This window comes from Pan paniscus, chromosome 14, assembly GCF_029289425.2.
Source record: "Pan paniscus chromosome 14, NHGRI_mPanPan1-v2.0_pri, whole genome shotgun sequence".
Taxonomy (NCBI): domain Eukaryota; kingdom Metazoa; phylum Chordata; class Mammalia; order Primates; family Hominidae; genus Pan; species Pan paniscus.
In genome coordinates this window covers 20,456,706-20,483,964 of record NC_073263.2, presented here as the reverse complement: position 1 = coordinate 20,483,964, position 27,259 = coordinate 20,456,706, and the positions used below count along the sequence as shown (strand labels likewise).

Here is a 27,259-nt window from a genome sequence, read left to right as displayed (position 1 = left end):
ATATATGTTTGAATCTTTACATTCTATAAGTCATTTTGATTTTGTTTTATGAAGTGGGAATATTTCTTGAAAGAAGAGTTCATATTAAATTTTTGAGGTGAAAATTATGGGGAGCTACTTTTTTTAAGTTTAAGAGACAGGGTGTAATGCAGTGGTGCATAGCTCACTGCAGCCTCAGTCTCCTGGGCTCAGCCAATCCTCCCACCTCCCACCTCAGCCTCTCGAGTAGCTGGGATTAAGGTACAGGCTACTGTACCTGAGTAGGAAGCTTTTTTTTTTTTTTTTTTTTTTGAGACAGGGTCTCACTTGCTCTGTTGCACAGTCTGTGGAGTGCAGTGATATGATTACAGCTCACTGCAGCCCCGACCTCATGGGCTCAGTCTTCCCACCTTAGTCTCTCCTGAGTAGCTGGGACTATCGGCACAAGCCACCACTCCTGGCTAATTTTTAAAGTTTTTTTGTGGAGATGAGGTTTCACTATGTTGCCTAGGCTGGTCTCGAACTCCTGGGCTCAAGTGATCTCTTGCCTCAGCCTTCCAAAATGCTGGGATTACAGATGTGAGCCACCACGGCTGGCCATGGGAAGCTGTTTTTACTTAGAGTAATATAAATTGTGGTAGTAGACATAGTCTCCATTTCTGATCAGCATGTCATGAGCTTTAGATAAATCAATTGACCGCAAAAGCATTTTCCATGAAGTCAGCCAGTTGATAAGTAGTGGTAATCCCACTGTGGTTAAGTGTGCTATTTGTATTTATAAATATTAACAATTTATATTTTCTGTTACACAAATAGCATTATAGCAAGAATAATGGATATCTACATAAAAAAAGTGAAAAGGCTCTCAGTCAAGCAATTTTCATTTGTTCAGGTTTTCTTCTAGTCTTTTTTAATATATATATATAATATAGATGTGGTGTACCTTGCTTTCTCATTTGATTCTGTATTTTCCGTGTTGCCATAAATATTCATAATCATTATTAAAATGTTATAAAATATTACAATCAAATATACCATAATATTCAAATATACCAAATATTATAAGCTTTGTTCATGAGATGCTGATGCTTCAGCAGTGTCTACACGAGTTGTATAATGGTAATCTTGTCATTTCTATGAATTTTGTTCGAATTTGCTTCCAAACTAATGGCCATGTGCATTATCCAATGTTGGTCATCATCAATAGCCTGGGGAAAAAGAAGTGGTGGATATACTTAGATAAAAACAGCAGAGAAAGGGTTTGCAACTGAGGCTGCTACTTGGAAATATTATCCTTGCCCCCAATGCCCTGAATCAAGTTGCACTTCATATTTTAGATTTCACTTAAGAACATCTTGTTTCATTTTGACAGTGTGCAGTAAAGGAGTCCAGCTCCTTGTGACAGACAGGATTTAAACTTGAGGAACATTACTAGTAACTCTGAGATCTATCTATTTATGACTAATGCCTTTCCCTTGTTAGTTTGGTGATCATTCCAGCCAGGATTTTGGTATTGGGGTAGAATTTATGCGGCCTGCCCTCACCCCCTACAAGTAGCTTGTTGGCACTGGGACGGCGCAGGCGAAGGGTCAAGAGTCCCTTGCCTCCCTCAGGAATGAGCACATACTTGGGAACTGAGTTCTCTGCTTCCTTTCCCCTTGGGTAATTTGACCCAGCACAAAAACTAGTCCCACTGCAACCTGGCAATTGGATTTTTTTGGAGCCACTGAAATAACTGATCTTCTGAGAATGATTGGAACAGATATAGCTGTTCAGTTAGAGAAGATTTTGCTCTCTTCATAGTGTGTACACTTTGAGAATAGTGGATAAATGTAATATTCTCATGAAAGACTCCAAATTTTTTTTAAAGTCAAATTTCTGTCTTTCTTTCTTTCTTTCTTTTTTTTTTTTTGAGACTGGGTCTTGCTCTGTTGCCTCGGCTGGAGGGCAATGGTGTAGTCTTGGCCTACTGCAGCCTTGACCTCCCCATGCTCAGGTGATTCTTCTACCTTAGCCTCCTGAGTAGCTGGGACTACAGGTGCATGCCACCACACTGAGCTAATTTTTTGTATTTTTGTAGAGACAGGGTTTTGCTATGTTGCCCAAGCTGGTCTCAAACTTCCAGGCTCAAGCAATCTGCCCACCTTGGCCTCCCAAAGATTATAGGTGTGAGCCACCATGCCTGGCCTAAAGTCAAATTTTTAATACCAGGGCTGAGAACTACTGTAATAGTAGGAAATCAGTATACTTCAGTGGGAAGTAGAATTTAATTTCAGGATTGCAGGATGAAATTTATTTTGGTGACTACATTAAAAACATTAAATGTGAAAAATATTCTCTATATGGCAGGTTAAATGCATACACTGTCCCTATTTGTCCTTGCCCAGTAGCTTGAAACTAGCTCAATAGGAAGGCCTAAAAAAATGAAGTTCAGACATTTTCATATATCATCCTCTCTTCTTCTTGGACTGTTAAGAATTTGTAAGTGGTTCAAGAATTTACTTAATATTTTCTTAGTCTCAGATATAAATGATAGTGAACAAGATGATTAAAACCTCTGTAAGAAAGGAGAATGATAACTGATCAGAACATTGATTTAGTATTGGCTAGAAACTTTCTTTATAAAGGTGATTTTTAAGAGAGATTTGAAAAGTAGAGAAAATTAACTAAAGGTTTTCTGTAGATGAAGAAAGGGTTGACTTCATGAACCATTAAATTAGATAATTAAGTTTCCCCTCACACCTCTTCTAGAAGGACATTTCCATCAACCTTCATTGGCCAGAAACTGTATGTAGTCTGGCTTTTCCCCCTTCGCTTTTGAAACATATTGGTTTCATTTGTTTGTTTTGTTGTTTTAGAAACAGGGCCTCGCTCTATCGCCTGGGCTGAAGTGCAGTGACATGTTCATAACTCACTGCTGCCTCGATCACCTGGGCTCAAGTGATCCTCCCACCTCAGCTTCCTGAGTAGCTGGGACTATTGGTACGTGCCACTGTACCTGGCTAATTTTAAAATTTTTTTGTAAAGATGGGGTCTCACTATGTTGCCCAGGTTATCTTGAGCTCCTGACCTCAAGGTGATCCTCCTGTTTCAGCCTTATAGGTGTGAGCCACCACGTCCAGCCAAGAATTGATTTTTGATGGTCCATTTCCCTGTACTAGTCTCATGTTTGCATTTATACAGGTTTAGGGGCAGTGTAGTATAATAGAACACTGATTTTGGATTCACACTTGGGTTTAAATCCCAGCTCTGCCATTTATTGCCAACCTAACTTAAATTAACTTCTCTAGGCATTAGTTCACTAATATGTAAAATAAATGTGATAATATTCACTTCTATTCAGCAAGTATTTGTGCTCTCTCCCTAGTAGTCTCTCACTGCTTTCTTCATAGAATCTTGGGAAGTGAACTATAATAAGTCATGTGTTTTTCTCTCAAACAATATTTTAAGTATGGAAAAGCAGAAGAAAATGTTTATGCTATGAGTGAAACTAATCATTTGTGTGTGGTTTTTGTTGAGACAGAGTCTTGCTCTGTCGCCCAGGCTGGAGTGCATTGGCATGATCTCAGCTCACTACAACCTCCGCCTCCTGGGTTTAAACGATTCTTATGCCTCAGCCACCCGAGTAGCTGGGACTACAGGCGCATGCCACTATGCCCGGCTAATTTTTATATTTTTAGTAGAGATGGGGTTTTGCCATGTTGGCCAGGCTGGTTTCGAACTCCTGACCTCAAGTGATCTGCCCACTTCAGCCTCCCAAAATGCTGGGATTACAGGTGTGAGCCACCACATTCTGCCAATTTGTGTGTATTTTTTAAAAATATAGGTAACCAACACATTAGGCTTTCTTTAAAGGCTTTCAGAAGTATCTGAAAGACTTGGTTCTCTACAGATAGTTTTATGGAAAGATTATATCTAATTTGTATAAAAAATGATGTATTCTTAGTTAATTTATGCCTGTATGATTATTAAATAATGTTATTTCAAGCTTGTGGGCAGTTATGATGTTTTCCTTCCATAATTATAAAGGTTACGTGGTTATTTCATCTCAGTTTGCAGTAGTGTCAGACCTGCTGTCAGTACTAATTTGGGAGGGATATGGAAACTTGCCTTCCTAGGAAAGTAGCAAAATTTTTTATTTTAAGCTAAAATTTTAATCTGTATTTAAATATATAATTCATATGTGTCTTATTTCCTTTGAAAGCAGTAGGCATACGTTAAATCACTTTAAAGCTGTTTAATTTAGCATTTAAATCTCCTTTCTTCCTCTTTGCCATACTAGAGAGAAGTGGGTGAGAAATTCACTTGTCTACGGCAGCCCCTGGATGTGATAGCCAAGTTAATCTCTCTTATCATAAGTCTCATTGATGTTTGCATAGAAGAGCAGCTGGAAGTCTGCTTTATGTATGGCAACCTTTCATAAAGTTTATTCTTGGTAATAAAGTTCCTGGGGTAAGAGCCAGGCTATTATAAGAGACAATCCTCTCTCTGAACAAGAGTATTTTATTTTGTCAGCTGGAGTTAGTGTTTGAGTATCTTGGGCTTGTGACAGTAAGCTGGTGAGTAAGGCAAGCTATCTCTGAAGGGCATTTTTTCACTAGCTTGAAATTAATGGCTTTTGCTAGAAATAAATGAGAATGCTGGTCTAAGACTTTCAATGTGAAGATAAGAGTTACTTAAATTGTTAGCCAGTGAATTAACTTGTGAATTTTCAGTACTTCAATGAAAGAAGACAATTAGATTTTTTTTTATAACCTTGACACCTCATTGCATTGTCTTCTACTTGTTTGACATATTAAAATTTTCTTGTAGAAATTTATAAACAACCAAAAAATAGGGAACACATCATTTATTTTCCAACTTCTGTTATGTTAACATAGTGCTGGGCATAGAAGTAAACACTGATTCATTAATCCAAACAGCATTTACTGAACATTTACTGTATTGCTTTAGTGATACAGCTTCAGTTATAGCTCTGTTTTTTAAGTGGTGTAACACATTTAGTAATTTTAATTTTGCAGAATGTAGATCATCATCAAGGAATAGAATAAAAAAAGCTGAAATAGGTGGTTGTCATTTTCTATGATAATGATAAAAAATACAGCTGCTACTTTACCTTCTTGTAACCTGGTATAATTACATGGTATTTTTAAGCATTATGCAATTTGAACCTTAGGACAATTATGCAAATTAGGTATGGCAGAGGGTGGTAGCCCTTATTATAGATGAGAAAGCTGAGGTCAAGGTACACGAAGGGCTTTGACCACAGTTATTTGAAGAAGGAAATCTTGGACTGTTAGAGCCCAGATTTTCTAACTGATTCAAACAACAGGATTCTTGTATTGGACTCCTGAAAGAGTCCTGCAGAGTGTTTTTATTTATCATTTATTTTAGATGTAATTTTAATAAATTTTATTTGGTTTCTAACCTGTGAGCAAATGAAAACGATCCATTTAGAACTACCTGTTAGTGGCAGTCAAATTGCCAGCAGCAGTGAATGATAGACAACAACAAAGGATGATTGAGAAAAGCTATGAAGCAGACATAAATCAACAAGCATTGGGATCTGGCACCACGTTGCCAACGGGTGGAAGGCCCCTTATGTTTTAGTAGCTTCCAAGTAGTCACTGAAGTATAATATCATATAATTGCCATAGAAATAATTCCTTAAGAAAAATTTATAGGACGTTTCATTAAAAATGTTTGCTTGCTGCATTTACAAAATTAACATATTAACTTAATTCTTCATGATCTTAGATAAGTGAAGTATTGTTGTATTAACCTCTTAGAAGTCTTAAGATTTGTATTTTATACTGGGCAAATTCCTGTGTATTTTAGTATGGCAGTCTTTTATCAATCAGTTAGTTAGTCAACTTTGATCCGAATTCACTGACATTAATTACTACAGCTTTTGTTTCCGGCTGTCTTAAGTATCAGAGCCACTGTCTCTGATATGGAAAAATATCTAGCTCTGACTTTGACAAAGGCCAGAGGGGCAGCACTTGAAGATACTGGTCAGTAGAGGGTGAGTTAGGGGGTAGTGCACTCGGGATGCCCATTGAGACCTAACAGTCTGAAGGAGGCAGATAAGAACATTCTTTAAGGGTAAGAAAAGCTAAAGCTGGTGATCTCCTTTAGGCAGATTTGATGCTTTAATTTTTTTTCTTTCCTCTCTCTTTCCTGGGAAGAAGCTGTCCTCTGTTCTCCCTTGGGAGTTTTATTTTTGGCTTGCTTCCCTAGCTATCTTCATTACAACACAATGTGAGAGTAACTTCATTTTAAGGGGATTTAATCCATAATTAAATATTGAAAATGAGCAAACATATTTAGAAGTGAGTCCTAGACATTTAGTGATATGTTTAATTCCCCTATGAATAGGGAGAAATACTTTGTTGATATGTGTTGAAGTACTTTGCTCTCTTAATGTATAATCAGTGCTTAATTATTCATCATTCCCCAGGAGTCTCTATTCATTTGGCACCTTTGAGCCAGACTAGTGTAGTATGATTAATATTTATGATGGTAATCTCATATTCCTACAGGATTTCCAAATTAAGGAGAGCTTATACTATTTGGTATATTTTAATGATGAAAATATCCTATTGAATTTTAGTTCCTTGGAAGCTGATAATCGTAGGTACAGTTAAAGCCAGAATATTTGATTTCTTGCAATACCTCTAACAATGCTGTACCAATAATTTATTTTTATGTATTTCTTAAGTCTTTAAGTGGTATATTTAAATAGAACACATTTGTTTTTAAATTTTTTTCTTTTTATTTCATAGGTATAAAGTGGAAAAGTAGAATGTAAAACTATATTTGGGTTTATATCAATGGTATATAAAAATTTATATCTGTGCATCAAAAAATTGGAAAGCTATAAATGTTACAGTAATAACTCCTGGATGGTAGGATTGTAGACAATTTTATTTTCGTTGTGCTTTTCTACGATTTCTAGTTTTTCTAAGATAGAAGTATATTTTTGTAGGATGAAAAAATTGTTTAAAAACGAAAGATTCTTACGTGTTCAGGGGGCTAAGTCTATAAGTGCATTTTGTTCTAAATTCTCATCGATTAAAAATGTACTTGTTTTTATGGGTGAATTTGTACTTCATTAGTGTGGAAGTTTGCTGTTTTGGAGGGATATATTCATTGCTGTAACTAAAAAGCAGTTCCATGCCACTAGGGCTCCTTGTTTTGTCTGATGAAGTTTGTAGTTGCAGGAGTAGCTTTAGCAGGGCTTTCACCTGTCGTTGCCCTGCCCGCCCCTCTCCTTCACTCATTTGTTTCTCATCTTGACCGTAAACCACATGTTATCTTGGGAAATGTTTGTTTCATGTGAAAAAGTAAAGCTTTTGTGAGTACGTATGGCTGTGATCATTAATTAGAGAGATGTTCCTGAAAACTTGAATATGGTGATAGTTTTAAAATAAGCCATTTTGTGGTGAATGCAGTAAAACACAATCTGTGGAAAGCTGTAAATTACTTGTGAAAAATTAGTATAGATTATTTATTTGTAAGAGTAAGAATTTGTTTAATAGAGTGCTTCTAGGTTCTTTCAGCTTGCAGGTTTTTATGTTATGTGTGAATTCTGTTTTTAATAGGTTATCTCATCTGAGATTCAGAAATTAATTTCCTTTTTTAGTAAGACAAGTTTTCTCAAACATTTAGATGTGTTTATAATGTTTTATTGACTAGAGTCTTAGAAAGGATAAGTGAAAAGCTAAGTGTAAATGAAAAATTGTTTTCAGGATCCTAGGATCTTGGGATTCATCATTAGATCATTGTGAATTAAATTTTTTCTCTGAATCTCATTAATTTGATTTAACATCTACTTTCCCCACCAAAGCCTAGCTGTGTTTAAAAATCATGTTTATAGTTGATCCTGATGTTATTTAAATGTATCTGTCTAATGTTAATTGCTGGCACTATAATCATTAATCATTTTAAAAGAAAATTTTTGAAAATTAACAATTTTGTTAACTAAAAAAATGAAGGGATTGTACTTTCTGAATTTTGAGATCGCTTTAAACAGTAAAATGACAGAAATATGTGATCAACTGTTTTTTTCTGTGAGAGGCCTTAGTGCCTGGCTTCTTTGTCTCCAAGTGCCTGGGGCCATACAAAGGCAGTTAAATGGGTTTCTTGAAGATTTTGGGAGGAAGGGACATTTTTATATTAAATCATGTATATTTTGAAGTAAAATTACAAAATGTGTGTGTTTATGCCAAACCAGTAGCATTCAGAGAACTTTTATTGTTGCAGAAGGCATCTTTGATCATACCCCTAGATTCGCTAGAGAATTTGCATTTACTTCCAGGTGTGGAAAAGTCTGAGAAACTTCTTTAACGTATGGGGTTTTGTGCCTTTCATAAATATTAGCTATATAGTCATGCTTGTTTTAGTTGAGATTAAGAGGCAAATAGGAATTTAACTTTATGTTTACTTTTTTTTCTTTGAGACTTAGTCTTACTCTGTTGCCCAGGCTGGAGTGTAGTGGCGCGATCTCGGCTCATTGCAGCCTTCGGCTCCCAGGTTCAAGCGTTCTCCTGCCTTGGTGTCCCAAGTAGCTGAGACTACAGGTGCCTGCCATCATGCCCAGCTGATTTTTTTGTATTTTTAGTAGAGACAGGGTTTCACCATGTTGGCCAGGCTGGTCTCGAACTCCTGACCTCAGGTGATTGCCTGCCTCGGCCTCCCAAAGTGTTGGGATTACAGGCGTGAGCCACTGTGTCCGGCCTATGTTTACATTTTTTAAAGAAAAATTTCAGACATATACAAAATGGACAGATAGTCTATTAGTCACTCATGGAACCATCAGTCACCTCTCACCTTCAACAGATATTTCATGCCAGTTTTTAGGAATTTAATATCATTAAGTTATTTGCTAAGATTTGCCAAGATAATTATCTGTAAGGTCAAGGTACTGACATCAGAAGCATTTCTGAACAGAGATGTTGCAGTTGGTGGGTGGGTATGACTGTGTTCAGCTGTTGGATAAGCTTGCATAAATAGTATCATCTTGACTTTAATCTTTCGGTTGTTCAGAGGTAGTGTGCATATTTCTGTTTAACTCCTGGAAAGTTGCCAAAATAATTTGTATCCTCTTTCCATCCTTTGTACCTTGACTGTTTTAGTCTGGGAATAAAATCAATGAGTTGATATTAGGAGCCTGTTGGATAGAACCAATGAGAAGAAAAATCTTCATTTTTCTATTTAAAAAACTTTTGGGTATTACCTGGCTATAATATTTTGGACACTATAAAATCTGTTTCACTTTTCATCTATTTGGGAATGCATTTTACAAACAGAACAGGGGGTCAAACATGGGTTGAAATCTCAGCTGGCCTTAGATAAGTACTCCAAGTCACTTCTCTCAAATGTAAAATGAGGATATAGATTGTTCTGCGAATTAAACAAAATAATACCTTCAACATTTATTATTTTTAAATATCATTTGAATCCCACTATTGAGTAGGAACAGTGTGTCCTGAGCTCAAGTCTTAGATGGATTTGTATAACTGCATTTGAGGAAGTGCTATTAACACTGACTAGACCACTTAGAAAGGAGAGCTAATATTTATTTTGTCATATCTGATTTTCTGACTAGTTGTTATAAGATCTAAAGATATAGTGGAAGATCTAAAGTTAGGGAGAAAATGTTCTATTATGTTTGAACAAATGCATTGAAACAAAGCGTTGAAACAGTAATGCCTCACAATTATTTCTTATCAAATAATTACAGCAAACTCTGGCCTGTTCTATTCTGACTGCACTATTGAGTGAATTTTCAAGTTCAAGTAAAACTAGCAACATTGGATTGAGCATGGAATTCCATGGTAACTGCAAAAGAGTTTTTCAGGTATTGGTAGTTTTGTTCTTGAGTTTTAATTATTGGATCATTCACTTTTTACTCAATCTGTTCCTAATGACGTGAGAATATTTATTTTATGTAGTTGAATGGTAGCCTGTACTTCAGGATTTGTTTTGTGATTTCAAAGGATATAGTAAAATGATAGGTTTGGTGAATGTAGTTGATGGTTTAAAATTACTCGTTTAATTCTAGTCTTAAAAACAATACTTCTATAAAGATCTTTAGTTCATTATTTATTTCTTATTGTGTTTAGATATAACTAATTCAATTGAAGGGACTCTGCTGGCCTTAAAAATAGGTCTGGAAGAATGCCAGAAGGCCGTGTATTTCAAATGTTATTGCAGATGGTGCAGGCTCTTTGTCTTGTATGTATTGTTTGGCTCTGGAGTAAAGTTATGTGAAGGCATTGGCTTAAATCCTAGGGCTCTGCACTATAGCAACTGACTCCTCTGGCTCCGCAGTAGTTGTCAAAGACTCTCTTCTCTATGGAAGTAGCATTTATATTCAAGTAAAAGTATTCCATCTGGCGTCACTTGAAAGCATACTGCGATGTAAATTACAAGTAGAGGCCTAAAAATGGAACACGTTCTTAAGGAAATGGTGTTTTCCATTGGAAATTTTAAGGTGTTTGTTTTGTTTCATGATTCTAAAAGGGGATACGTTTTGAATAAATTTTTCATATAAAATATTTGTGATTTATTGACTATAGGAAGAAGACCTTCGTCAGATCTTCATGTTAACTGTTGAAGTTCTGCAGGAGTTCAGCAGGCGGGAAAACCTCAATGCTCAGATGTCTTCAGTATTTCAGCGTTACCTTGCACTCGCCAATCAAGTCTTGAGCTGGAACTTTCTTCCTCCAAATTATATCCTTTTAACAAATGAATAGTTTATCTGTGGTAATTTTCATAGGTGACTTAATTACAGCTCGGAGTCTTTCACCTCTGCAGCTTTTATAAAACATATTGAAAGAAAATAAGATTTTTTTTAAGAAATAGAATTTAATTTCTTTATAATGCCAAAAGACAGTGGATACTAGGATAATGCTAGAAGATTTAAAAGTTTATTTACTCCTTTGTAGAAGAAGTTTGAATACATAGAAACGTGGTGGATGACGGAGCTGTTGCTAATTCAGGATTAGCAATATTCTTTGGGAAGGAAAAGGAAACAGGTAGAAAGTACCTTTTAAGAAACTGAATCATTTTTTCCTTGGACAAGTAATTATGTTTGATTTTTTTGACTGACTTAAAGCTAGTTTGGAGTGCTCTAATTTAATCTTTATGGATGGTGATGTTGTTCAAGTATAGGTAATAAGTTAGTAATATGTTTATTCTTCAAGGGCCTTTACCAGTATAAAAAAATGAGAATTTTGTTTTTAGGAAATTATTCAAAAGTTTAAGTGGGTTGTATTATCAATGCATATATCTGCTTTTTAAATTAATTACTTAAAGTAGAGAAAGTTGTATTTCATAAACTTTAAGGAACTGCTGTCTCATTTACTATGCTAGGACATCTGCTGCCTGTTGATAATAATATACAGTGGCTACCCATTTGTTGTGTAAAGTCCAATAGATCTGGATTCAAGGCTCTGCTCATCTTAGGCAAATCACCTGAACCTCTCTGAGTCTCAGCTTTTCCAAACGTAAAATGGGGGTATGGATTGTTGTGTGAATTAAATGAAACAATACATTTAAAACACTCAGGAGTTAGTTACTATTTATAGAGCTCTTAATAGCCTCCGTGAATTAAATAGTTCATTATATAACTAGCTGTCTTTTATACTCTTCTTTGTTGAACTAATACGCCTCTGTGTGGTATAGGAAATTTAATGTGACCTGTTCTAGATGTTTTTAATCTGAGAGTCTGTTCAGGAGAAAAAGACCGATGATAAGCAGACAGGAAATAGATGTGAAATCAGATCAGAGATCTAGGATGGGACTCATTTTTATTGTAACAAGAGCCAAGAGGAGCTACATTTACATATATAGAAACTCGCTAATTATTTGTGGCTGGTAAAATTATGACATTTAAAGGAGGGTGGTGGGGTATAACTCCTTCTTCCATTTAAACTTAGTCTATTCATGTAGTAGAATATTAACTGTGAAGGGCTCTGTCAGGTAAAGTGAGTCTGACTTGCGAGCTCTCCAGGTTTCTTTCCCAAAAGCAGTCACTGAGCTGCTGCATTATGGGGCAAAGCTTACAGTAAGGTCAGTCACTGTTTCCTTTTATTCTTATTCTGTAATCATCTTTCTCCCAATAACCAACTTTTTATCTTTAATATATTAATTTAATTCTTTTTGGTTGTCAAGAGGTGGCTACTCGCTTAGGTTTGCTTTTTAAAAAATTTCCCCTTTCAGTGTTTCAATATTTTTGTTCTAGGTTTTTTGTTTGTTTGTTTTTTTAAATAAAGTTGGTAAGGCAGGCTTTATTCAGGGGAGCCAATGGTGATAGATGTGGGGACCATCACAACAGGATCTTGCAGTTGGGGAGAGAGATTGGATTCAGCTTCTTGCTCCAGTGTTTTCAGTGGGGAAAGAAAAGATATTGAAAAACCTTGAGACATATTTTAAAATTAGCAGTCCATATGGAGCTATCAAAATATTAATTATATATGTAGGGAAAAATCAACAAAAGTTACACTGCATATATTTTAAAGTGTCTGTTTTAAGGGAAAATACAATTGGTAGAGAGTGACTATTTTATAAAAAGAAATAGTTCTCTGGGAGTTTGGAAACAAAGCTTGTCTAAAAGATACACACACATAAAATATTTTATAAAGTACTTAGATAAAGCTTTGGAAAACCTGTCATCTGAAAATGATAAGCAATACCGCAGTGTTGCCAAAGGAAATAATTCCTTGTTTAAAGAAAGTGTATCTTGGTTTTTGACTTGAGGATATTTTGCTTCATGGCTTATGAGTGAGTTCTTGTGTGACCTTTTCATATAGTGCCATTTGTTGGCTGACTGCACTACAGCTAAGTATTCTTTGAGTGGATTAGCTTTAAGTGTGGGAGAAAGAACTTGGCAGTGAGATTAAACTAAGCTACAGATTTAGCACTCATTAGGGAAATCAGTTTCAAGGAACTCAATTCTGACTAATTTCTAATTTTGGAAATTACCTGGAGATCTACCATTCAATCAGTAAGGAAAAGAATGGAATAATTATGCAGCCTTGTACCATGGAGAGGGTCTAAATAATCAAATTTAACTTAGTTTAAAAGTGTTGAATTGATGCCTTTTAAAAGATGGTTTATCTGCTGGGTGCGGTGGCTCACTCTTGTAATCCCAGAACTTTGGGAGGTTGACATGGGAGGATTGCTTGAGTCTAGGAGTTCGAGACCAGCATGGGCAACATAGCGCAACCCTATCTCTACAAAAAAATACAAATATTAGCTAGGTGTGTGGTGTGTGCCTGTAGTCCCAGCTGTTTGGGAGGCTGAGGTAGGAGGATTGCTTGAGCCTGGAAGGTTGAAGCTACAGTGAGCCATGATCCTGCCACTGCACTCACCCTGGGCGACAGAAGAGACCCTGTCTCAAAATAAAAATAAAATAAAATAAAATAAAAGGTGATTTGTCTCTTAGGATAGACAAATAATAGATCATGGAAAATTTGTGTATTTCGTGTTAAGTATTTTGATAATTTAGAATGGTATGTTAAATGAGGCTGTGTTAAATTATCAATAACAATCCCCCATTTATAATTTTTTCTAATCTGCTTTCTTTTTTGTATCTATATTTTATATTGAGATAATTTTATTTTTATTTATTTATTTATTTTTGAGAATCTTGCTCTGTTGCCTAGGCTGGAGTGCAGTGACACTATGTTGGTTCACTGCAACCTCTGCCTCCTGGGTTCAAGCGATTCTCATGCCTCAGCCATCCAAGTAGCTGGGATTATAGGTGTGCTGGTACCACCACACCCAGCTTATTTTTATATTTTTAGTAGAGACAGGTTTTATCATGTTGTCCAGGCTGGTCTTGAACTCCTGACCTCAGGTTGATCCACCCACCTTGGCCTGCCAAAGTGTTGGGATTACAGGCATGAGCCACCATACCTGGCCCTGACTAATTTTTTTGTTTTAATTTTTGTGGAGATGGAGTCTTGCTGTGTTGGCTAGGCTGGCCTCGAACTCCTGGCTTCAAGTGATTCTCCTCCTTCAGCCTCCCAAAGTGCTGGCATTACAGGCATGAGCCACCATGCCCAGTCTCAATAATAGTTTTATTGAGATGTAATTCACACACTATACTATATACCCATTTAGAATGTATAATTCAGTGTTTTTTAATATATTCATAGAGTTGTACAGCAATAATTGTCAGTAGTTTTAGAACATTTTCATCATCCCAAAAACAAACCCTGTGTCAATTAGCAGTTAGTCTCCATTTCCACCTTCTCCAGCCTGTAGCAACCACTTTCTGTCTGTGCATTTACCTATTCTAGACATATCGTATAAATGGAATCATATAATATGTGGTCCTTTGTGATTGGCTTCTTTTTGAGACGGAGTTTCACTCTGTTTCCCAAGGTGGAGTGCCGTGGCGCAATCTCGGCTCACTGCAACCTCTGCCTTCTGGGTGCAGGCGATTCTCCTGCCTCAGCCTGCTGAGTAGCTGGGACTATAGGCACACACCACTATGCCCTGCTAGTTTTGTATTTTTTAGTAGAGATGGAGTTTCACCATGTTGCCCAGGCTGGTCTCGAATTCCTGTCCTCAAGTGATCTGCCTGCCTCGACCTCCCAAAGTGCTGGGATTACAGGTGTCATCCACTGCACCCATCCTTGCTTCTTTCACTTAGCATAATGTTTTCAAGATTCATCCATTTTGTAGCATGCAGCATCAATCAGTTCTTCATTCCTTTTCATTGCCATAATATTGTATGGATATACCACTTTTTTAATCCATTTATCAGTTGATGGACAGTTGGGTTGTTTCCACTTTTTGATTATTATTAACAATGCTGCTGTGAGCATTCATTTATAATTTTTGTGTGGGCTTAGGGTTTCATTTCTCTTTGGGAGGCCGAGGTGGGAAGATTGCTTGAGGCCAGGAGTTTGAAGTTGCAGTGATCTATCATCACACCACTGCACTCCAGCCTGGGCAACAGAACAAGACCAAAATGTAATTTCTTTTTTTTTTTTTTTTTTGAGATGGAGTCTTGCTGTGTTGCCCAGGCTGGAGTGCAGTGGCATGATCTCGGCTCACTACAAGCTCCACCTCCCAGGTTCACGCCATTCTCCTGCCTCAGCCTCCTGAGTAGCTGGGACCACAGGTGCCTGCCACCACGCCTGGCTAATTTTTTTGTATTTTTGGTAGAAACAGGGTTTCACCCTGTTAGCCAGGGTGGTCTTGATCTCCTGACCTCGTGATCCCCCATCTCGGCCTCCCAAAGTGCTGGGATTACAGGCGTGAGCCACTGCGCCCAGCCCCAAAATGTAATTTCTTATAGAAAGTACTGTATTAATTGTGACTGTAAAATATTGGGAAAACCAGCTGAAGCTGACTGAGCAGTGGCTGTAGGATGTGCATAGAGAGATACTGACAAAATAATGCAGAGTAAATATTTAGATATTAATATTTAAGGGCATTAATGCTATCATAGTTAATAGCTTGTATTACAGTGTTCTTAGGTCAAGATTTACGCTCATGCAAAGTTTCACTAATGAAATCATAACTTGGCTGGGTGCAGTGGCTCACGCTTGTAATCCCAGTACTTTGGGAGGCCAAGGCCCGTGGATGGCTTGAGCTCAGGAGTTTGAGACTAGCCTGGGCAACATGGCAAAACCTCATGATGTGGTTTGACTCTGTGTCCCCACCCAAATCTCATCTTGAATTGTACTCCCATAATTCCCATGTGTTGTGGGAGGGACCCAGTGGGAGATAAAGTCATGGGGGCAGTTTCCTCCATACTGTTCTCGTGGTAGTGAATAAGTCTCACAAGATCTGATGGTTTTATCAGGGGTTTCCACTTTTGCATCTTCCTCATTCTCTCTTTGCCTGCTGCCATCCATGTAAGACGGGACTTGCTCTTCCTTGCCTTCTGCCATGATTGTTCCATGTGTCCCCAGCCACGTGGAACTGTAAGTCCAATTAAATCTCTTTCTTTTGTAAATTGCTCAATCTCGGGTATGTGTTTATCAACAGCCTGAGAATGAACTAATACACCCCATCTCTTACAAAAAATTAGCCAGGCATGGTGGCACACACCTGTAGACCCAATTATTTGGGAGGCTGAGGCAGGAGAATTGCTTGAGCCTGGAGGTCAGAGGTGGCAGTGAGCTGAGATTACACCATTGCACTCTAGCTCTAGCCTGAGGGATAGAGTGAGACTCTGTCTCTAAAAAAGAAAAAAAAAGAAGAAAGAAAACAAATCATAACTCTTTAACATTGATTCTCAACTAGGAACAATTTTGTATACTTGGGACATTTGGTGGTGTCTTGAGACAATTTTGATTGTCACAACTCGGGAAATGCTACTGCCATCTATTGGGTTGAGGCTAGGGATGCTGCTAAACATCCTAAACATCCTACAAAGCACGGGACAGCCCCACACAAGCAATTATTGGGCCCAAAGTATCAATAGTCATCCACACAAAAACTTGCACATGAATGTTCAGAGCAGTACTATATGAATGAATAGGCTATTCATAATACTATATGAGTAGAAACAACCCAAATGTCCATCAACTGATGAATGGATAAATAAAATGTGGTATACCCATATAATGGGAATATTACTTATCATAAAAAGACATGAATTACTGATACATGCTACAACGTGTGTAAACTTTGAAAACATACTGAGTGAAAAAAGCCATTCACAAAAGACCACAAATTATATGATAACATATTTATGAAATGTCCAGGATGGGCAAATCTATAGAGACAGAAAGGTTAGTGGTTACCTAGAACTGGAGTGATGGGAACAAAGTAGGAGGTGACTGCTAAAGCATATGGGGTCTTTCTGGTACAATGGAAATGTTCTAAGATTAGATCATGGTTGTGGTTGCACAAATCTGTGAATATGCTAAAACCATTGAGCTGTACACTCAGTGGGTAAATTGCGTAGTGTGTGAATTATGTCTTAATGAAGCCTTTAAAAATACCCATCATGTCATGGTTTAGAAACCCACTTCACACAGGTCAGCTGCACCATTAGTAGATTTATAGAGGGAGATTAGGGGTGGAGATAAAGTTGTGGGAGAGTGGGGCCATTGAAGTTAAGGAAATAGGAGAGGTGGTCCAAGGAGAAGCAGAGGATCCATGTCAGGACCTTTAGGTGCATCAGTAGTGAAAAAGCAGGAAGAAGCAAAAGAAAATAAGAAAGCCAATTAAGACAAGTGGATGGGAGAACAAGGCAAGGAGTGTTTGGAAAGCAAAGATAGATGATGTTTCAAGGAATCAGGTAGTCAACATCGTCTGTTACCGATAGGTAAGATGTAGATTGTTTTTGATCTACACCGAATATCAGTTAGAACATAGTTGGTCATATGGAAGTCTGTTTATGTGAATGACAGGGGCAAAAGCCGTATCTCAGTGATCAGGTAGTAATTAGTAATTGATGAAGTATAGAGTGAAGTACAATTGACCCTTGAACAATGTGGGGGTTAGAGACACCAACCCCCATGCGGTCATTTACTCCCCAGAACGTTTTACTAATAGCTTACTGTTGCCTGGAAGACTTACTGATAACATAAACGGTCAGTTGGTACTTATTTTATGTTTTATATGTACTATAATATATTCTTAAAGTAAGTTAGAAGAAAATGTTAAGACAATTATAAGGAAGATAAATGATATTTAGTGTTCATTAAGTATAAGTGGATCAATCATAAAGGTCTTCATCTTCGTCTTCTAGTTGAGTAGGCTCAGGAGGAGGAGGAAGAGGAGGGGTTGGTCTTGCTGTCTCAGTGATAGTAGAGGCAGAAGTGGAGGAGGTGAAGGGGAGGTAAGGAAAGGAAGGCACACTTGGTGTAACTTCTAGTGAAAGTATAAGTGGACCTGTGCAGTTCAAACCTGTGTTATTCAAGGGTCAACTGAACTATATAGATATTTCGAAGAGCATCAACTGACAGCTCAAGGGAATGGGGGTTTGTGCCAAGGGAATGTTGTTTTATGCTTTAAGCTTAGATGAACCTGTTTATTGCTTGAGGGGAGAAGTCAGGATTTCAGAAAGAAAATGTGATATTGTGGTGTTAGGCCAATGACATAGATGTTGAGATAGCCCAGGGCGTGGTTGAGGTAGGCAGCCCTGTGGTAGTGTGAACTGCCTGCCTTGATGATCCATACTTCTTAGCTATTAAGTGCTGATTTGACCAGCTTTGTCTAGGTTTCTTTCAAAATGGAGGAACACAGTGGTAGAAGTCAGCATGAGGGCATTTTATTTTATCATTATTTTTTTAAGCTGATAGAATTGCAAGGAGAATGATGGAATTTTAAAGCACATATATGTAAAGCCCTTGTGAAGTATTTTCTTCTGTCCTCTCTTTTTTTGAATAATCAGTATTGCCTCCAACTATTGTCTATTTGAACCTGGCATTGTACCCTTTAAAAAGAAAGTAGAGGCAGCACACGGTGGCTAACACCTGAATCTCAGCACTTTGGGAGGCCAAGGCAGGAGTATGGCTTGAGCTTAGGAGTTCAAAGTTACCTTGAACTATGATTGCACCACTGCACCCCAGCCTGGGCAACAGAGGAAGACCTTGTCTCTTAAAACAGAAACAAACAAAAAACGAAGTTAAGTTTTCTGATTTTTAAAAATTATTATTTATAGAGATAGGGTCTTGCTCTGTCACCCAGGCTAAGGTATAGTGGCATGATCATGGCTCACTGCAGCCTTGACCTCTGAGTTCAAGTGATCCTCCTGCCTCAGCCTCCCAAGTAGCTAGAACCACAGGTACACATCACCACACCTGGCTAATTTTTAAATTTTTTTGTAGGGCAGGGTCCCACTATGTTGCCCAGGCTGTCCTCAAACTCTCCTGGGCTCAAGTGATCCTCCCGCTTTGGCATCCAAAAGTGCTGGGATTACAGGCATGAGCCACTGGGCTTGGCCTGGATTTATTTATTAAAGGTTTTTTTTTTTAAATTTCTTTCAACACTGTTTTATAGTTTCCAGAGCAAAAGATTATTAAATGTATTCTAAGTACATTTTTTTTTTTGAGACTGGGTCTCGCCCTGTTGCCCAGGTTGGAGTGCAGGGGTGTAATCATGACTCTCGGCAGCCTTGACCTCTTGGGCTCCTGCTATCCTCTCAACTTCAGCCTCTTGAGTAACTGGGACTATAGGCACGCATCATGATGCCTGGCTGATTTTTGTAGGGGTTGAGTTTCGCTGTGTTACCCAGGCTTGTGAGTATTTTTTTATTATTCAATTGTAAATTGTTTTTTAAATTTCATTTTTACACTATGTAGAGAAAAATACAAATGATTTTTGTATGTTGATCTTGTATCCTGTAATCTTGCTGAACTTGCTTATTAATGCTAATGAATTATATACATAATTCTATTATCTGCAAACCATTATATTTGTTAAGGATTATTATATGTAGCTTTTCTATGTGCAGCAGGTGATTTATGAAAGTATCCACCTACCCTACCCAGTGGTGCAAAGTCCACAGTTTCTGGGATTTGGTAGAGATTAAAAATCACTCTGTGGCCCAGAGAGCGAATTCCTCTGCACTTTGTAGCCCCATGTTACTCTGAGACTCTGGAGACAAAATTCACTTGCTTCTCATTCTGTTTTAGATCACTGTTGTGCAAAGAAAGTGTCCTGGTCCTGTGATCCTCCATCATACCATCATCCCCATTTGATAGTGGGCGCTAGGGTCCGGGGCGGTCTCATCATCACCTCCCTCTCATAGCTCTTCTGGTAGAGCTGCACTCACAGGCCAGCTTTCCTTCTACCTTGTTCCTTGCACACACTGCTTCTCTGCCTGAGTCCTCTCTCTTTGCCTGATCACCTCCTAATTGTACTTCAGCCTAGACCAGGTTGGCTTTCTTTTGCTATTTTCCCCTATGCATGTTGTATATGATTTTTTCCCCATTTGGCTCCCTTCTCAGCTGTAATTTTTCATTCCTTAGATTATTTAAGTACGGTTAGCCCTCCAGGTTTGTGGGTTCCACATCCTTGGATTCAACTGAGGATCAAAAATATTATAACTAAAAAATAACAATACAACAATTTAAAAAAATACAAATTTTAAAAACAGTGCAACAATGTACATAGCACTTACATGGTATTGGGTATTATAATTAATCTAGAGGTGATTTAAAGTATATGGGATGTTTATAAGTTACATGCAAATATGATGCCATTTTATATCAGAGACTCTGGATTTATATCAGAGCATCTGTGGATTTTGGTAACCATGGGAGGTCCTGGAACCAGTCCCCCTCCGGATATTGAGGGACAACAGTAGTGTCTGTTTACCTACTGCGCGAAGCTCCGTGAAAGCATGGGCCATGCTTTTGCTCACTGCATTGTTGAGCCCTAGCACAGATGCTCAGCAAATATTTATTATTATATATTTATTATTTAATTATTGAAAGAAGCCCGTTCAGAAGTATTAGCTCAGTTTTCGGATGTTTGTTCACTATAAATATAGTTCGGCTAGTAGTTCACCTGGTGTCCATAAATGCTTAAGGGTTTTGGCAATGCTAATCATAAATGACAATATCATTTTGTAACAAGAATGTTTGGCAGGTATGTGTGGTATGTTGGCTTCAGTGATACTTCTTTTTTTAGTTTGGTTACACTGCCTTTTATTGGTATTCTATTTTTGTGGATCTGATTTGGTTTTGGTAAACTTTTTTTTTTTTAACTTAATCTCTTGGAGAAAGCTAACTGGATTATAGAGTAAGTAATGGGATACAGAAGCTTTCACCTAAATTGGATTTCCAGTAAAGCCAACCTTTACTATTTGGAGGCAAGGCTTGGGAAAACATTCAGGTAAGGTCACTCCTGTATTTCAAAGGATTTGCGGTTGCTTGGACTGTGTGGTCTATAAGACTGGGGTCATTGGTTCTGTGCTGTGCCAGGAGAAGTAGCAGTTTTTGTTGTTAGAAAATTTAATAATGAAAGGGATTAAATATTTAAGAAAGAAAATGGTCTTGCTGTAGCTCCTGAAACTTTGTTTTACTGATGAAGTAGGGTAAAAAATAGTATGGAAAGATGAAGGGAGTAAAGCATTTATTACTTATGTGAAATGCCCATTGTTGCTACAAGATCTTTCTATATTGTAAAGTAATTATAAGAATAGGCAAAGGAAATTTTCAGATTGTCCATATTTGCTTGAAGATAATGTGTAGCTACCGTATGCCTTATTTAATTATTTTTTTGAGTGTCATTCACAATCACAAAATGATACCCTTACTGAAAGTGTTAGTGGATAAACTTAATTGCATAATTAAGGACCTGTGTATTTCCAGAGATGATGTTTTCCCCACTACATGTTAAGATGTACGTATTTAATGACAATGCCGTTTGTTGTATGAGAACTTGAGACAGAAGATTTAGTAGGATTATCCAGTGACAGTCAGTACAGGGTGCGATTAAGCTGTCCTTCTGGCTCTTGGCCTGGTATATGTTTGTCTCTGGCCATGCAGTTACAGAATAGGGCAGGTGGCATGTTTATATATGCCTTTGATTTCACAGAAGTTGGTGAGCTTTCCTAAGTGGAGAATTTTAGAGCTAGATAGGATTGTTGTGGGAGAGGGGGCAGGGAATGGAGAGTTGATTCTTCACTCTTCTGTAGTGCAGTTGAATTTACATGTAGCTGGAACTGATTTTCCAAGGGATTATGATGGCAATGAGCTTAGAAGACTGGTTGGGTTTTAGCACTTCAGAATTGGATCCCTTGCCGGAACCCTTGCTGAGAGGGAGTGGACTTGTATTTGGTACAGAGACCCAAAAAAAAAAAATCACTGTACTAAATGTCCTGATTCTTTAATTTGGTGAGAACATGGGAAGGTAAAGTAAGATTAGATGTGTATGATAGATTTTTTTAAGATAGAGGGTTAGCAAAAGACTGAAAGCAGCTCTGTTTGGCTTTCTTATTGATGGAGTTGTGTTTTGTTTGGTTACAAATGAATTATTCTGATAAAAATATAAATTGTATGCATTCAGTATTTATTTTAGAAAAATATATAAAGCCATAGCCCAAGAAAATTCTTGAATTACACTCTTATTTGAACTTCGGTGAAATAATAGCTATTTAGTTCCAATCTTTTGTGACTTGTGTGTCTCATAAAATTTGACTAGCATGTAATAAAAGACAGTTTAGTAAATAATCAGTTCATTGTCAAACTGTTCTTTCATTGGTGACATATTTGTTGTAAAAGATAAAACAATGTAATGTCCAGATATTGTAAAATGCTAAAGTGGTGACTATAAACCAAACTTTTGAAAGTTTTAAAAGGAAACTATTGTTTTATTAAAATTATTTTTAAATGAACATCTTGCTTTATTTAACCTTGAAATTATTTTTAAAATATTGCTTTAAGAATAGTAGTGCTAGATTTCCGAATTCTGGTGGTACTGGTTCTGTTTGTTTTTTAAGTTAAGAATTTAAGAATTATCTGGAGTAGAAATGGTATTTTTTTGATTTCTTATAAGAATTATTAAGAATTATCTGGGGTTGAAATGGTATTTTTTAATTTCTTATACATACAGATAGAAATAGTCATTTGAGAATACCTGATTAAAAATGAATTACCTTAATTCTTTATATTATTTTGAATGTAAAGATATGGTCCAGATTTGTGTATCATTATTCTGCCCACATTGTGATATGCTCTTCACTAGTTTTGTTTTTCAAATTGAAAAGTAATGCATGTACGTGAATAATAACAATATTTTAGGTAATATTAAACATTATACAATGCATAGTAAGCCTTTCTCCCATATAAAAGCCAGCATAGTCTGTTATTCGGGGCAGGAACTTCAGCAGTTTCATGGTACAGTCTGATAACTAAAACATATTTCTTGTCAAAATAACATTGTCTTTAAACATTTGTTCTGTATAAACATTATAATGCCGTTCCATATAAACATTTATTATACTGTTCTTTTTGTTTTATGTTTTTTATTTAAATGCTTTTGGGAATAATTAATTTTTTTTAGTAGAGTGGGATATTATTTGTAGTTACAGGATTGTAATTATGTCCTATGAAAAGTATAATATAGTACATGTGCATTTTTATTATGGTATATAATAGTGGTATTATTAGTGGTATAGCCAGGCTGGCTGATAGAAGGTAGTGAAGTCTGCAGTGTTGTAGATTAGTTTTTCAGTGGAAGGTAAGTGTAGCCTCTTTGCATGGAGCATTACAAGTGTGCATTCTTGTTAGAAGGCAAACATCATGCCAGAGATAAAAATCCTTTCCAGGTTTGGAATTGGAAAACAAAAGTAACATGGAGTTTTGTAATAATTATGGGGAAATGTATTTTCTGATAGATATTACATACTAACTCATAAATCTCCCATGCTCGTGGCCACGTATAAGGAATTATAATCTTAAAAATATTCTGGTTACCAACATTTGAAGGAAATTGGCCATAGAATTGGGCATCAGGGACAGTGTGCTGAAAAACAGACCATGATTAGGAGAGGCTAAACCAAGATTTTAAAAAATCAGATTTCAGGGTTATTTTGAATCTGATGTTACATGAGCCATTGCAATGAATTCCATTTTATATCTGGGAAAAGCCCTTTTTAAATAAAACTCATATCCATTTTCCCTTAATGTAAATAATTGATATCCAGAAGTATTAATAGAGTATATGCTTTTTATAATTTATAAAAAGGTAGAGGAGAGAATTATATGAGAATTTTGGTTTAGGTTTAATAGTTTCCTTTTGTAAGATTTCTTCCTGTATTTTCTTACTGATACTTTTGTAAGATTTATTGAATCTTTAGCTTATCATCTCCCTCTTACCAAAACACACTGTTGCCCCCCTTGCTGTATTATACCTGGAGGGCATAATTAGAATGTGAGAGACTCTCCTCATTTCCTTGGAATAGAGTTTTTCATATATCCAGAAGTAGCAAAATTTATAAATATGATTCCCTTTGCTTCTGCCACCTGTATTCTTCCTCTGTACTTGAACTGTCTGCAGCTCTTGAAGGGAGGTTTGGGCTTTCATTCTCTTGCAGTTATAGCACCTGAAGTATTTGCCTTCTTACTCTGAGGGATCACACATCTGCTAGCTACTAAAATGGTAAATGGTCAGCTTTGGGGCCAACCATTTTATTATGGTTATTTGAACCCATTTATCTGTCTCATATCCTATATAATTTAAAAATAAAATCATGACACCTTTTATAAGCATATGAAATATTACAAAATCATTATTTTCCTAGTTATATTTCGTTTGTTAGATTTGGCATATTGAAAATAAAGAGAAATAAAACTGGAAAACAGTAAGTGAAATACATTTAAATTTTTATGAAGTATGAAGAATTGGCCAGGTGTGCTGGCTCATGCCTATAATCCTTGCACTTTGGGAGGCTGAGCCAGGAGGATCACTTGAGCTCGGGAGTTCAAGACTTCCCTGGGCAACATAGTGAGACCCTGTCTCATTAAAAACAAACAAACAAAAACACACACACACAAAACACAAAGAATTGATGGCCTTACTCAGAACATTTATTTCACATACTATAGCCTTTGGCATCCCGTTATTGTGGAAAATTTCAAAGATACACAATAGTAGAGAGAATACCCAGCTTTAAACAGCCAGCCTTGTTTCATCTGTGCTCTGCCATCCCCAGAATATTTTGAAGCAAATCCTAGGTGTCAGATAAATCAGTATATTGTAGTATTGGGTGAAGAACACAACATTGACCTTAGACCATGATCGGTTCCTCTTAAGAAAATGAACTCACTCTATATTGTTAGCTCTTAGGGTTCACGGGCTGATTTTTTCCCCCTCTTTTTAAATTCGGGCTTCTTTCTTTTGGCTTTTTTGGCCTTCACTTCTTTCCCTGTACTTCCACAAGGGGGCAGATAAAGGAAGAGAGAAGGGAAGTTTAAATGAACCAGATTTGAGTTTCACTTTTGTTAATCAGTCAAATAGAGTTGCAGAAGATTTTGGGGGTGACTTTTCAGAAACAAGCAGTGATTTTTCTCCTTGAAACAACTCATAGTGCCCCTCCTTGCTCTTCAGAGACAGAATAATATTAGCTATTTTAAAAGGGGTTAAGCAATTATCTTAAAAAAAAAGTTTCCAGAGCATTATTACAGCCTTTAATTTTCCCTGTGAATAATAATTTTTCTGTAAAAATAACGATTTAGACTTTACTCAAAATATAGTATTTGAATTTCTATCTACTTTTTTCAGACAATAGCTCTGGGTGATTATCATTAAGATTTCTCATTGAGTGATGTGAATGTTGCATAGTCGAAGTATTTTAGCTGGGCATTTGATTACCAATGGAAGGGGCATAACCACTGTTTTTTGTTTGTTTGTTTGTTTTGAGACAGAGCCTCTCCCTGCCACCCAGGCTGGAGTGCAATGGTGTGATCTCGGCTCACTGCAACCTCTGCGGGAGAGTGTTTTCAAGCGACTCTCCTGCCTCAGCCTCCCAAATAGCTGGGATTACAGGTGCCTGCCACCATGCCCAGCTAATTTTTGTATTTTTAGTAGAGATGGGTTTCACCATGTTGGCCAGGCTGGTCTCGAACTCCTGACCTCAGGTGATCCGCCTGCCTTGGCCTCCCAAAGTGTGGAGATTACAGGCGTGAGCCACCGTGACTGGCCGAGTTTTCTCATTTCTTCAAAGCCTCAGTTACTGTGGCAGTATCAATGAATCGTATTCATAAAAACCTACAAATATATGATGGTTACTTTATTTATGGTAAAACAGTATTCTGTTTGAAGCATGTTTGAAATTGAATGCCTGAACACCATATAAATTGCTTTTTAGTCTGTGGGAATTTTAAATAAGCATCTATAAAGTTTTTTGTCAATAGATTATTTCTTTGTCTTGATATTTAGATACTGTGACCTGTGGGAGTTTTTTTCTTTAATATTATTTGTGTTTACTCTTTTTGTTCTTTTGCTTTCCCAGTGAATATATTTCTTCTGGAAAAATGCTATTTTTCCAAGTAGACTATATGAAACTCACATTTTGTATATGTGGTGTTAATTGTTGCAAGATATTGGGGGAAATGACGGGATAAACTTGCAGAAATTGATTCTTTTTACATGAATTTTGGCATATGCTTTGCAGTAAGTGTATTTCCTTCTGTTGCCACCATTAAATTCTCTGGTTCTCAAAGTTTCTGTATGCCTACAGCATGACACATAATTACAATGAAAGCATTACCTTACATTCCTGTAACATTCTTTTTTTCCCCAAGCACTTAATGCCTTCTATTCCTTAGCTTCATGCATGAATTATGTAGCATATGTGAAGAGGCTTAAACTGTTACCATTACAAATTCTTTCTAGATGGCTCCTGTTATATTTAGGATATACTTATACTTTAGACAAAGTAAGAATGTTATTGTTGTTGACCTTGACACCAAATAACTGGGCAGACATTATATAGCTATGTTTGAATCCTCGCAAAATGTGCTGTTGAAGCCAACAGAGTCCTGGCGGGAGACTCTTCTGGACAGCAGAGTTATGGAGCTTTTCTTCACAGTAAGTTTTAGTCTTCATCTCTGGTAGCAAGAGCCATAGAAAAGAGGAAATGCCTTGGCGTGTTTCTTAAGTAAAACAGAACAGATTGCTTTTCTCCCCTAAAGTCTTGTCTTCTCATCAATATGGCTGCTTAAACAGAAATTATTTTAAAAGGTTCTTGCTAATTTATAAAAATGTCACATAGTTATGAAGGGCTTAATATCCTGCAGCAGAAGTTCTCAAACTTTTAATTTCAGGACCCCTCTATACTCTTAAAAATTTATTGAGAACTCCAAAGAGCTTTTCTTTATATAGGTTATATTTATCCTGTTAAAAATTCAAACAAAACTTTACAAAATAATGTGCTAAAAAGTAACAGTAAGAAACGATTACATATTAACATAAGTAACATTTTAATTAACTATATTTTTGAAAACAAAGCAAGTTTAATGAGAAGAATAGCATTGTTTTGCATTTTTGTAAATCTATAATATCAGACTTAATAGAAGACAGTCAGATTATCTTACCTGCTTCTGCCTTCAGTTAGTTGCAGTATCGCACATCGTGTGGCCTCGGTGAAATTCCACTTTTTCCCTGTGTGACAGTGAGAATGGGAAACGCAGATACTGTCTTCATATTATTATGCAAATAGTTTTTTCCTCACAGGCAACCTGACAGGCTTTTAAAAAGCTTCAGGGATCCCTGGGCCATAGTTTGAGAACTGCTATTCTAGAGTGTAGGTTTTATACTTATTATATTTATGAGTCATTGGTTAAGTTGG

At 36.8% G+C, this 27,259-nt stretch overlaps 1 protein-coding gene across 2 annotated transcripts in view; it reads left to right on the top strand.

Annotated features, from left to right (window-relative positions):
* XPO4 (exportin 4) overlaps positions 1-27,259 on the top strand; it is a 124,411-nt gene that overhangs the window by 49,507 nt on the left and 47,645 nt on the right. For both annotated transcript variants that reach the window (XM_008958510.6, XM_055097151.2), the window contains exons 5-7: positions 9,725-9,841; positions 10,563-10,716; positions 26,387-26,499. In XM_008958510.6, the coding sequence (XP_008956758.3) occupies positions 9,725-9,841; positions 10,563-10,716; positions 26,387-26,499 (384 nt within the window). The remainder of the gene's footprint in view (positions 1-9,724; positions 9,842-10,562; positions 10,717-26,386; positions 26,500-27,259) is intronic.